The 12904-nt window shown below is 45.1% G+C and overlaps 1 protein-coding gene across 2 annotated transcripts in view; it reads right to left on the reverse strand.

The window, feature by feature from the left end:
- LOC144501635 (monocarboxylate transporter 4-like) overlaps nt 1-12904 on the reverse strand; it is a 47162-nt gene that overhangs the window by 11773 nt on the left and 22485 nt on the right. For both annotated transcript variants that reach the window (XR_013499167.1, XM_078225533.1), the window contains exon 3: nt 303-446. Coding sequence is in view for 1 of the 2 variants with exons in the window: in XM_078225533.1 (XP_078081659.1) it covers nt 303-446 (144 nt within the window). In the remaining variant the exon portion in view is untranslated. The remainder of the gene's footprint in view (nt 1-302; nt 447-12904) is intronic.

Raw genomic sequence — 12904 nt, forward strand, 5'->3', positions numbered from 1 at the left:
CAAGACCATTAACATTTTTTTTCCCTTAATAAAGCATTTGCTGAAATAAAAACACAAAAGGCTGAAAATATTCAGCAGGTCAGGCAACATCAATGGAGAATGAAGCAGTGTTGAAACATTTGTTTGCCCAACTTACGTCAGAACTGACAGATCGACAGTGACTTGAAAGGCTAACATTGCTTCTCTCGCTACAGATGCTGCCTGACCTATTGTATATTCTCAACATTTTCTGTTTCTAATTTCAGATTTCCAGCATCCCCCAGTATTTTTCTTTTTAAAAAATTATTGCAGGAGTTTCTTACCAGTGATAACACCAGCAGTCAGATAGATCTGGATTATGCTGGTGCACAGTGATGCGAGTATCATTCCTGCTGACGCAAATAGGCCTCCCACCATCATAACAGGACGACAGCCAAAGCGATTCACCAGAACACTGCACAAAGGCCCTGAGTGAAGCAGAGGAGGAAAAAAACAATGGTCAGATGACTATTGCAAAACAAAGAACTATTAAAGACTCCGTTTAATCAGTAGAGAAGACTGCTATCACAGCAAAACCCAAGTCAAATCAAAGATCTGGAATCCAATATTATTAAGTTACAAACTTAAGTTCTTGACTGCAAGCAACATATTTGGCCTTGCAGTCACTTGGGTCAGTTGTCTACCATTGTGTTACAAGGACCTCTATTAACCTCGGTGACGGGCAAAGGGCAACTATGTAGGGCATCACCAACAATGAAAGGGACACATCAAGATGTAGTGATGATACAATGCTAAGTTGTGGCTTTAAGAAGCTTGTAAATGGTAGGAAAGTAAGAAGGTGCTCTGGAATTTGGAAGCTCTCAAGAGAAAATTACAGGAAAATGTGTTGATAGAGTAAGAAAGGAAAGCAAATGATTGACAACACAAGACAGAAAGGGTTGATCTCAGCTAAACAAGAGTAGCAAAACTATGAAAATCATTATTTTGTATGGCGTCACTTTTACCATATAAAAATTTGGTATGATTTTACAATGCACTGAGATTTCTTTTAAACTTTCTGCGATCTTAAGATTCAGAATTGAATCTACATTAGTTAAACTAGTCTTTCAATGTTTAGATTTTAAAATGTTGCACAACAGGGGTACGGGGAAAAGGCAGGGAAATGGCACGGAGTCATGATGCTCATTTGGAGAGCTGGTGCAGACAGCACCAGCTCTCCAAATGGGCCCTGCAACCAGAAAATCCCACCCAAGGTCAACGGACCTTCCCATTGTTCACACCTCGCCCGCTCCGATTCCCATGGCAGGCGGGCGGGGTGGTAGAATTCCAGCTGATGGGTCAAATGGCCTCCTTCTGCGTTGTCACAATTCTGCAAAGGTTTCTGAAATATTAATGGCACAGAGCAGGAAAGAGGCCATCCAAGCAGGTTATCATCGCCTTAATCAGGTTATCTCCTTAGCAAATCAGATTGGAGGATTGACAAAAGGCTCAGAAGGACATGTAAATTAGAGTAGGTGAATCCAATGTCAAATCTGTCACAGAAAGAGAAATAAAGAACAGAATAATAAATTCTGGGGCTCAGGTGTGGGGGCAGAGGGTAATGGAGCATGGGTTCGGGTGTGCACATCAGGTTAAAGTCCCAAAAGAGTGGTGTCAGGTTGGGAATCCAACATGACCCTATCCACTTCTGGCTTTAACCAAGATGGGTTTGTAGGCAACTGGGAAACTCTGTGGAGCTGTCAGGTAAATCATTAAAAATCCACAACTAACTCAGGATTTAGCTCAGCATTCTGGCTTTGACTGCCATTGCACAGGTTTCCCGAGCTATGTGGAATTTTATAGGATTAACCAGGTGAGAGCACAGTAGGGAGTGTTAGTTCAAGCTGGGCAGTATTCAAATAGTGAAACTGAAGAGCTGCAGCCACGTTCAAGCGAGAAACGGAGGCTCACAGCGCTTCTGAGAGTATACTTCCTCTCCTTGATAGGTGGGTGCCAACGTTTTGGAAGTCACTTCCCTTGTCTTGGACTTGGTCAGTAATTCCCTGCTGTCAGCCTTCACTGCAGCATGGGAGCAGCTAACACAGCTCCATCTTGAACTTCTCATGAGGAACAAAAGGCACAGCAATACTCTTGCCAACAGTATCAGCAAGAACAACACCAACAGGAGCCTTCTCCTCATCCATATACCCCGCCAAAGGACAATGGGTATGGGCCCCGAGATCCAGCTTGATGAAGACAAGGCCCACAACACAAGCTCTACAGGCAAAGCACCAGGGCTCTCAACATGTGTAAACAGCACTTCAGGAAGCTTAGACTCCTACAGCAGATCACTGCTGATATCTGCAGCTTTCTGGAACAAGATCTCCTTCTCAGTGATGCAGCTAAGCAGGCATTATCAGCGGCCATCAAGATGGCTGTCACTGGAGGCATCTCGCCCCCGCCCCACCCTGATACCAGTTCTCTGCCTCTCCCTGGGGTTGTGTGCTCTCTTCTCTTCCAAGGTTGAGAAATCATTTATCTGGAGGAGGGATGGACGAAACTTGTGGAAGAGGGTTGTAAGAGATGGATGTGAGAGGATGACAGGCTGAGAGTGAGAATGCGTGTTGACTGTTTAGGTGGGGATATGAATAGATGCATGGAGAATGCAGAATGAGTGGAGATGCAAAGTGTGTCGACCTGAGGAGCGTAGTGCAGCAAAATGCTGAAAAAAATTCAGAAGGTGGCGTTGTCGCCTGAAAGTGCTATGGAACTCATCTATCATGCACTTTTGAGGTGCTGGATCCTCTTGGTGCATAGTATCCAGGTATGGGGAGCCACACTCCTGCCGCTCGTGCGCTTAGCCACTTTCCATCTATGTCTACTTGATTTGAAAGGCTGGCCCCTTCCTCCTGTCCTGAGCAAATGCCACCTCACTTCAGTCCCCCTCAGCAGAACCTCCAGGTAAGGAAGAGTGTGAGACCCGGGTTGGGCGAGGGGACAGCCTTTCCAGTTTTCCTCTCGTTCTGTGGTTGCTGAAGCCTCAGGAACCAAGTACACTTCAGCCATTCTGAAACATGCTGGGGTCCCTTTAACTAGAAATTCTTCCTTGGGCACATGAGGCATACCACTCCCACCTTCTGTCACTGGCTGGAAATCAGAAGCGGGAAAGTAATGCTGTGACTGACTTAAACTGGCAAAGTCCATTTCAGTTATAAATTAATTCCTGACCCACTTCAGGCCACCTTGCAAGGCAGTATGTTACGATTCTGGCTTTAACAGGTGGAAAGAAAGATGACTCAGAATTTTAGGCTGGTGGAATGTTAAGGTCCCGCTGAAGTCAATGGACTTTTGAACAGCGTGCTGTGTTTTCTTTTGTCCCGGCCACCCTTCCCTATGGTGTAGAGAAAGAATTAGAGCATTGTTAGAAAGTTTAAAACAGTTAGAGTGAAGTTTTAGAAGCATAGAACGAGAGTAAAAGACAGAATTAGAAGGTATGCTGGGCACAGCTTGCAAGAAATCGCCTCGCTCCAGCGCCAGCTTGAGAAAAAATTAACACACAAGTAAAGTGAACAATTTTCAATTAGAATCCTTACCGGGAAGGATATACTTGCCTTAGAGTGCAACAAAGACTCACTAGACTGAGTCCTGTGATGGGGGAGTTGTCCTATGAGGAGAGGCCTATATTCTCAAGAGTTTAAGTTAATAAGTGGTTGAATTGAAGCAGGGCAAGGAGGATGTTTTCTCTGGCTGCAGAGTCTAGACCTCAGGGCACAATCTCAGGACACGGGAATTGAACTGAAATGAAATTTCTTCAAAAGATTGTGAACCTCTGGAATTCTTTTCCCCATTGAGCCGTGGATGCTCAACCACAGTATCTGAAAATCTGTTGATCATGGGAGGATTGAAGTAATGGGGGGATAGTGCCGGAAGGTGGAATTGTGGTAGAGATCTGCCATGATCTTACTAGTAGGCCGAATGGCCTACTCATTTTTCTTATGTCCTTGTGTCCAGATTGCATCATTCATACATTACTGCAGATTGACAACTATTTCAAGACCAAGGGGAGGTTTGTCCTTAAAGGAAACCTAAACCTCCACAATTAGATAAATAGATCCAGATAATAATATCTGATGAACATCTATGAATTATTTGAAGTAACATCATGACAAATACCATTGCTGGCAGTGAAGGAAGGAATACGGTGGACCTTTCCTGTGTTAATTCCAAGATGATAACAATGCAGAAGACATGCATTGGGTTAAATGTAACTTATTAACTGACTTATCTCCAAGAGCTGTAAGAAACCAAATACTGGTTTAATTTTCTAATGATTTGACAAGATTAATATAACAAATCTGCATATAATGAGTACTGAAATGCAGTACAATCACCCTGGAACAACTGAGAATCAAAATGAAGCTTTTGCTTATTTCTCAAATTAAATGGACAATCACTCAGAAAAATTCAGGATACATTTGCAATAGTGCATTAAGTGGCAAATCTAATAAAGTTATCTGAAAATCACTGCACAGAATTCACTAATGACTATACTGGAAAACAAATCTATTCTAAGGGCAATCTTCCATGTGAGGAAATTTTGATTACAAGTATCCTAGGCCAGAAATGGTATTGGCATTTGTGTTTTGATTGTCACAATGTAATTAGAACAAATGCCTCAAGGGCAGGAGTTGTAGAGAGTTTTAATTTTACACAAAATCATGGTTGTATCGACAAAAGCAAGTATGTTGCTTACAATTGAACATGAAGTCTCCTTGTTGAGGATTGGCTCAGGGAAGTCAATCACCATCAAGTACCTTACATAAATAGTCTTTATTTATTTCTAAATCTTGAAGATACACGTTGCAGCATACTGGAGACCATCATAGTTGAGCTTTTGATTTGGATTTGATTTATTATTGTCACATGTATTAGTATACAGTGAAAAATATTGTTTCTTGCGCGCTATACTGACAAAGCATACCGTTCATAGAGAAGGAAACGAGAGAGTGCAGAACGTAGTGTTACAGTCATAGCTAGGGTGTAGAGAAAGATCAACTTAATGCAAGGTAGGTCCATTCAAAAGTCTGATGGCAGCAGGGAAGAAGCTGTTCTTGAGTCAATTGGTACGTGACCTCAGACTTTTGTATCTTTTTCCCTCGATGGAAGAACATAGAACATAGAACATAGAACATTACAGCGCAGAACAGGCCCTTCGGCCCACGATGTTGCACCGACCAGTTAAAAAAAAAAACTGTGACCCTCCAACCTAAACCAATTTCTTTTCGTCCATGAACCTATCTACGGATCTCTTAAACGCCCCCAAACTAGGCGCATTTACTACTGATGCTGGCAGGGCATTCCAATCCCTCACCACCCTCTGGGTAAAGAACCTACCCCTGACATCGGTTCTATAACTACCCCCCCTCAATTTAAAGCCATGCCCCCTCGTGCTGGATTTCTCCATCAGAGGAAAAAGGCTATCACTATCCACCCTATCTAAACCTCTAATCATCTTATATGTTTCAATAAGATCCCCTCTTAGCCGCCGCCTTTCCAGCGAAAACAATCCCAAATCCCTCAGCCTCTCCTCATAGGATCTCCCCTCCATACCAGGCAACATCCTGGTAAACCTCCTCTGCACCCTCTCCAAAGCCTCCACATCCTTCCTGTAATGTGGGGACCAGAACTGCACACAGTACTCCAAGTGCGGCCGCACCAGAGTTGTGTACAGTTGCAACATAACGCTACGACTCCTAAATTCAATCCCCCTACCAATAAACGCCAAGACACCATATGCCTTCTTAACAACCTTATCTACTTGATTCCCAACTTTCAGGGATCTATGCACACATACACCTAGATCCCTCTGCTCCTCCACACTATTCAAAGTCCTCCCGTTAGCCCTATACTCAACACATCTGTTATTCCTACCAAAGTGAATTACCTCACACTTCTCCGCATTAAACTCCATCCGCCACCTCTCGGCCCAACTTTGCAACCTGTCTAAGTCTTCCTGCAAACTACGACACCCTTCCTCACTGTCTACCACACCACCGACTTTGGTGTCATCAGCAAATTTGCTAATCCACCCAACTATACCCTCATCCAGATCATTAATAAATATTACAAACAGCAGTGGCCCCAAAACAGATCCCTGAGGTACACCACTTGTAACCGCACTCCATGATGAATATTTACTATCAACCACCACCCTCTGTTTCCTATCCGCTAGCCAATTCCTGATCCAATTTCCTAGATCACCCCCAATCCCATACATCTGCATTTTCTGCAGAAGCCTACCATGGTGAACCTTATCAAACGCCTTACTAAAATCCATATATACCACGTCCACTGCCTTGCCCCCATCCACCTCCTTGGTCACTTTCTCAAAAAACTCAATAAGGTTAGTAAGGCACGACCTACCTGCCACAAAACCATGCTGACTATCACCTATCAATTCATTACTCTCCAAATAACTATAAATCCTATCCCTTATAATTTTTTCCAACATCTTGCCGACAACAGAAGTGAGACTCACCGGTCTATAATTCCCGGGGAAGTCTCTGTTCCCCTTCTTAAACAATGGGACAACATTCGCTAACCTCCAATCTTCTGGTACTATACCAGAGGCCAACGACGACCTGAAGATCAGAGCCAGAGGCTCTGCAATCACTTCTCTTGCCTCCCAGAGAATCCTTGGATAAATCCCATCCGGACCAGGGGATTTATCTATTTTCAGACCCTCCAGAATATCCTGCACATCCTCCTTATCAACTGTAATACTGTCTATTCTACTCCCTTGCAACCCAGTGTCCTCCTCAGCTATATTCATGGTGGAAGAGAGAATGTTCAGGGTGTTCAGGGTGTGTGGGGTCCTTAATTAAGCTGGTTGCTTTGCCAAGATAGTGGGAAGTGTAGACAGAGTCAATGGATGGAAGGCTGGTTTCTTGTCTATAATGGATGAAGCTTGATCTTGTTTATAATGGATGTTTCCCCACCCCACACTTCCCTACCATATGCCCTACTACCTCGGAAACTGCTGAATTGATAGCAGATGCAGGGGTCTTGGGCAGTTTTCTCATCCTAGGGAAGCTGAGACTAATCATAGTCTCCTTGCTGAGTCAGACTTAGCACAGATCAGGGGAATTTGCTGAGCCAACAGCAGTGCTTACTTTAAAAAAAAAACAGTAAAATGGTTTGAGAAATCATGTTATTGTACAGCTGTTTTCTAAACACTTTATAGAAGTGTGTTACCTAAAAAATTCACAGGTATGCTGAGGAAAACAAGGAGGTGGGAGCAGTAGCAGTATTGTTTAAAGCTGGCATTACAGTATCAAAGGGAGAGGATGTTCCACAGGGACCAAGGACAGAATCTCTCTGGTTAGAGGTAAGGAATGAAAAAGGTACAATACATTGATTGGTGTACTTCATAGACCACAAACTAGTGAAAGAGATGTAGAGAAACAAATTTGCAAAGAAGTGACAGAGTTGTGCAAGAAATATAGTGAGGGACAAATATAGACTGGGATAGGAATAGTGCAAAGTTCCTGGAATGTGTTCAAGATAATTTGCTGCAGCAGTATGTTTCCAGTCCAACAAGAGGGCAGGCACTGTTGGATCTGGTCCTGGGGAATGAGTTGACCCAAGTGGACCAAATATCAGTGGGAGAACATGAAGGGGATGGCGACCATTGTATCATCAGGTTTAGGTCGGCATTGGAAATGGTCATGGAACAATCCAGAGCAGGGATAATTACTTGGGGAAAAGCCAAATTCAATGGGGTGAGAATGTATCTGACTCAAATGAGTTGTAATCAAATGTTGGCAGAAAAGACAGTGCCTGAACAATGGGCCATCTTCAAAAGAAAAGTATTGTAGGCAATGTCGACGTATATTCCCTGAAGCGGAAAGATAGGACAAAGAAATCCAGAATGTCCTGGAAGACGAGAGAGATGTGGTAAAGATGAAAAGGGAGAAGTACATGTATGACAGATGTCAGGCAGAAAATACAATGGAGAATCAGGCTGAATATAGAAGGACCAGAAGGGAAATGAAAAGATTAATAAGAAAAGCAAGGAGAGAGCATGAAGAGATTAGCAGCTAACATACAAGTGAATCTCAAAGTTTTCTGTACACATATAATTAATAAAAGGGTGGTAAAAGAGTAGGGATAAAAAAGTACACTTGCAGTTGGAGGCTGGGGAAATAGCAAAGTTTTAAACGAATACTTTGTATCTGTCTTTACAAAGAAAGAACATGGGAGAAGAGGTAACTGGTACATTTGAATGAAGTAAAGTTTATTTATTAGTCACAACATTAACACTACAATGAAGTTACTGTGAAAACCCTCTAGTCGCCACACTTCAGCACCTGTAGGGGTACACGGAGGGAGAATTTAGCATGGCCAATTCACCTAATCTGCACATCTTTGGACTGTGGGAGGACACCTGAGCACTGAGGAAACCCACGCAGACACAGGAAGAATGTGCAAACTCCATACAGACAATGACCCAAGCCAGGAATCGAACCCGGGTCCCTACGCTGTGAGGCAGCAATGCTAACCACTGTGCCACCGTGCCGCCCCATAATAATTTACAATTGAGGAGGAGGAGGTACTACAAAGGCTATCTTTACTTAAAAATTGATACGGTACAAGGGCTGGGTGAGATGCATTCACTGAGGGAAGTGAAAGTGGAAATTGCAGAGGCACTAGTGATAATCTTCCAGTCTTCCTTAGACCCAGGGGTGGTGCCAGAGGGCTGGTGAATTGCAGATGTTGCATCCTTGTTCAAAAAGGACTGCAAGGATAAAGCCGGAGACTACAGGGCAGTCAGTGTGACTTCAGTGGTAGAGAAATCTCTGGAAACTAAACTTTGCGACGAAACCAATAGTCATTTAGACGAGTGCAGGATAATTAAGGAAACTCAGCATGGATTCATCTAAGGAAAATCATGATTAACCTGGAGCTTTCTGAGGAAGTAACAGAGTAGGTTGATAAGGGCAATGGTGTTGATGTAGTGTGTATATGGATTTTTAAAAGGCATTTGATAAAGTGCCACACGACAGATTTGTGAGCAAAATGATGGATTGGGCTGACAAATGGCAGTTGAGGTTCATTGCAGGGAAGTGTGAGGTGATTCATTCTGGCAGGAAGAATATGGAGAGACAGTACAAAATAAAGGGAGAAACTCTAAAGGAATTGCAGGAACAAAGGAAACTCAGTATATATGTACACAAGTAATTTAAGATGGCAGGGCATTTTGAGAGAGCAGTTAATAAAGCATATAATATTTTAGACTTAATTAACAGAAGCATTGAGTACAAGAGGGAGGAGGTCATGTTGAACATATATAAGACATCAGTTAAGCCTCATCTGGAGTACTGCGTCCAGTTTTGGATGTCCTACTTGAGGAAGGATGTGACAGCATCGGAGGGAGTACAGAGAAGATTCACGAGAATGATTCCAGGGATAAAGAACTGTAGCTATGAGCTTAGATTGGAGAGGTTGGGACTGTAATCCTTGGGGAAAATAAGACTGAGAAGAGACTTGATAGAAATATTCAAGATATTGAAGGATATGGACAGGATAATTAGTGAGAAACTGTTCCCACTCAAGAGAGCATCAAGACTAAAGGGCACATATTCAATGGCCGGAATTTTCCAGCCATTCACACCAGCGGGATTCTTTGGTCCCTATGCAGTGAACAGAAATTTGGCTGAGCACCAAATTCTCCGTCCTCGATTACAGCGGTAACGGGGCTTGGACGGCCAGAAGATTCCACCCAAAATATCTGGTAAAAGGAGTAAAAGTGATGTGAGGAAAAAAAATTCACCCAGCGGGTGGTTGGAGTCTGGAATAAACTCTCTGAGAGGGTGGTGGTGTCAGGTTCAATCGAGGTATTGAAAAGGGAATTGGATTGCTATCTGAAAAGAAAGAATGTGCAAGATTACAGGGATAAGGGTAGTGGGACTGGGTAGAAAGCTCTTTGAGAGAGCCAGTGCAGACTCAATGGGCCAAATGGCATCCTTCTGCAATGTAAAGATACTACGATCCAGTGACTATTGATGAGGAAGAGGAAGTTTCTCATTGAGATTATCAGCAAGTCATGCCAGCGATGGACAGGAACTCAGACCACATGTTAATACGAAGAAACACTGCTGTTTCCAGCCCTAATACAGAATAATGTCTTTGCACACATCACTTTGCGTAAGTTGCAAACCTCAGTCTTGAGCAATCGCAGAAACACCCCAGGAGTGTCAAGGAAAGGTTTTGTGGAGCCAGAAGGAGCATAAATACTGCTCCCATTAGTATAATTGACAAAATGTGTTCCATACGGTGTGTAATGTGGCTACTGCTCCAAAGCCTTTTTAAATATCATGACATCAGAGGTAACATGAATATGGCAAGCAACATTATAAAAGGTACTTGTCCGAACATCCCCTTTTCATTATAAAAGATAATGAAATGCACTTTTTCACAGGTTGTACAACATACACGACCATCAAGAAAATCATCATGTGAGACAAAATCTGTTTTGTCTGTCCCTACGCACACGTCTTTTAAAGCATTCGGTCTTTTGAAGGCACATGTGCAAGTTGTCTGTTGATCTGCGGTATGCTGGTTCCGGAGGTGACATAGCTTCTACAGGCAATGTTGTTGCTGTGACAAATGTTGCTTCTTATTCAGTTCGGAAGTCTGCACTAGCATCAACTTCCTTCAAAGGGAGTGCAGCTCCAGACAGCATGTCAGTGATGTACATCTGCTTCCCCTGCATGTATTTTACTTCCTAGTAATATTCCTGCAAACAAAGTAATATCCTTTGCAACGGGTGGGGGACGGAGTGAGCACCGCCCCGGGGTGGTGAGGGTCTGAGCACCGCCCTGGGGTTTGGGGGGGGGGGGGGGGGGCTGAGCATTGCCCCGGTGTTGGGGGGGGGGGGGGGGAAAGAGGGGCTGAGCACCGCCCCGGGGTCGGGGAGGGGGGGGGGGGGGGGGGAGGGGAAAGAGGGGCTGAGCACCGCCCCGGGGTTGGGGGGGGGGGGGAAAAGAGGGGCTGAGCACCGCCCCAGGGTTTGGGGGGGGGGGGGGCTGAGTGCTGCCCCGGGGTGGGTGGGAGGGGGTGAGCACTGTCCTGGGTGTGGTGATGGTGGTGTTGGGGGCGGGGAGCACTCTCCCAGCGTTGTGGGGGGGAGGGGGGGGGGGGGGGGGGGGGGGGTGAGCACTGACCCAGCGTGGGGGGTGAGGGAGTGGGGGTGAGCACTGTCCCAGGGTTGGGGGGGGGGGGGGGGGCTGAGCACTTTCCCAAGGTTGGGGGGGGGGGGGGGGGGGCGCTGCAGGGCACTGTCCCGAGGTGGGCGGGAGGGGGTGAGCACTGTCCCGGCGTGGGGGGGGGGTCGGCGGCGGTGAGCACTGTCCCACGGTGGGAGCAGGGGATTAACACTGTCTGGCAGGGGGTCGGGGTTGAACATTGCAGGTAAGTGGGTGTACATTGTCGAGTGTGGTGAAGCATTGCGGCTGTTGAGGGAACAGTTGTAGACTACATTGAGGCCCCTGATTTATTTACAGTTACACTGGTTATGTAAAGCGGTTGCAGAGAGGGGAAGGGTAATGGTGGTGTAGTGATAATGTCACAGAGCTGAGGTTAATGCTCTGGGGACATAGGTTCAAATCCCACCACAGCAGCTGTTGTAATTAATAAATCTGGAATTGAAAGCTAGACTAATGGTGACCATAAAACCATTGTTGATTGTCATTAAAAAATCCATCTGATTCTCGAATGTCCTGTAGGAAAGGAAATATGCTGTCCTTACTGGTCTGGCCTGCAGACCCACAGCAATGGGGTCGACTTTTAAATGCCATCTGAAATGGCCTGGCAAGCCACTCAATCGTATCAAAACATTACGAAGTCCACAAGGAATAATGCAACCAGATGAACCTCCCAGAGTGTTGACCAAGGCACCAGAAATGACAATGGTGAACTCAATCCTGTTGACCCTCCAAAGTCCTCCTCACTAATATCTGGGAGCTTGAGCCAACACTAGGACAGCTGCTGCATGGTCAAGCAACAGCCTGTCCGAATCAAACCTTACAATTTCCCAGAAACCACATCAACATGCCTGGGTATGTCCTGTCCCATCAACAGGACAGACCCAGAAGAGGTGGCTGGCGACACAGTGTTATATAGTCTGGAGGGAGCTGCCGTGGGAGTCCTCAACTCTGGGCCCCATGATGTCTCACTGAATCAGACCAAACATGGACAAGGAAACCTCCTGCTGATTACCACCTACCTCCTCAGCTGATGAATCAATGTTCTTGCAATGCTTAGCACCCCTTGGAGGAAGCACCGAGGGTGGCAGGGGCACAGAAGGTACTCTGGGGGACTTTGATGTCCTTCACCAATAGTCACTCACTAGCACCACTGCTGACTGAGCCTGCCTTGATTTAAAGGACAAAGCTGTAGACTGGGTCTTTGGAGGTTGTGAGTGAGTTAACAAGGGGGGAAAACCTACTTGATCTCATCCTCATCAATCTACCATCACAGGTGCATCTGTCCATGACAGTATCAACATGTTCAATCCTCAGGGAGACAAAGGCCATCTTCAACATTGAGGGTACCCTTCATTGAGTCGTGCGGTATTCCAAAATGCTAAATGGGATAGACTGTGAATAGATCTAGCAACTCAAAACTGGGCAAGAATGAGACGTAATGGCCATGAGCAGCAGCAGAATTGTACTCAACCCAACCTGTAATCTCATGGCAAGGCATATCTCCCACTCTACCATTACCACCAAGCCAGGGATCAATGCTAGTTCAATGAAGAGTGCAGGAGGGCATGTCAGGAGCAGCACCACACACACACTTAAAAATAAGGTGTCAACCTCGTGAAGCCACAACACTGGGTGACTTGCATATCAAATAGTGGAAGGCAGCATGAAATAAACAGAAC

Source organism: Mustelus asterias, chromosome 12, assembly GCF_964213995.1.
Source record: "Mustelus asterias chromosome 12, sMusAst1.hap1.1, whole genome shotgun sequence".
NCBI classification, from domain to species: Eukaryota; Metazoa; Chordata; class Chondrichthyes; order Carcharhiniformes; family Triakidae; genus Mustelus; species Mustelus asterias.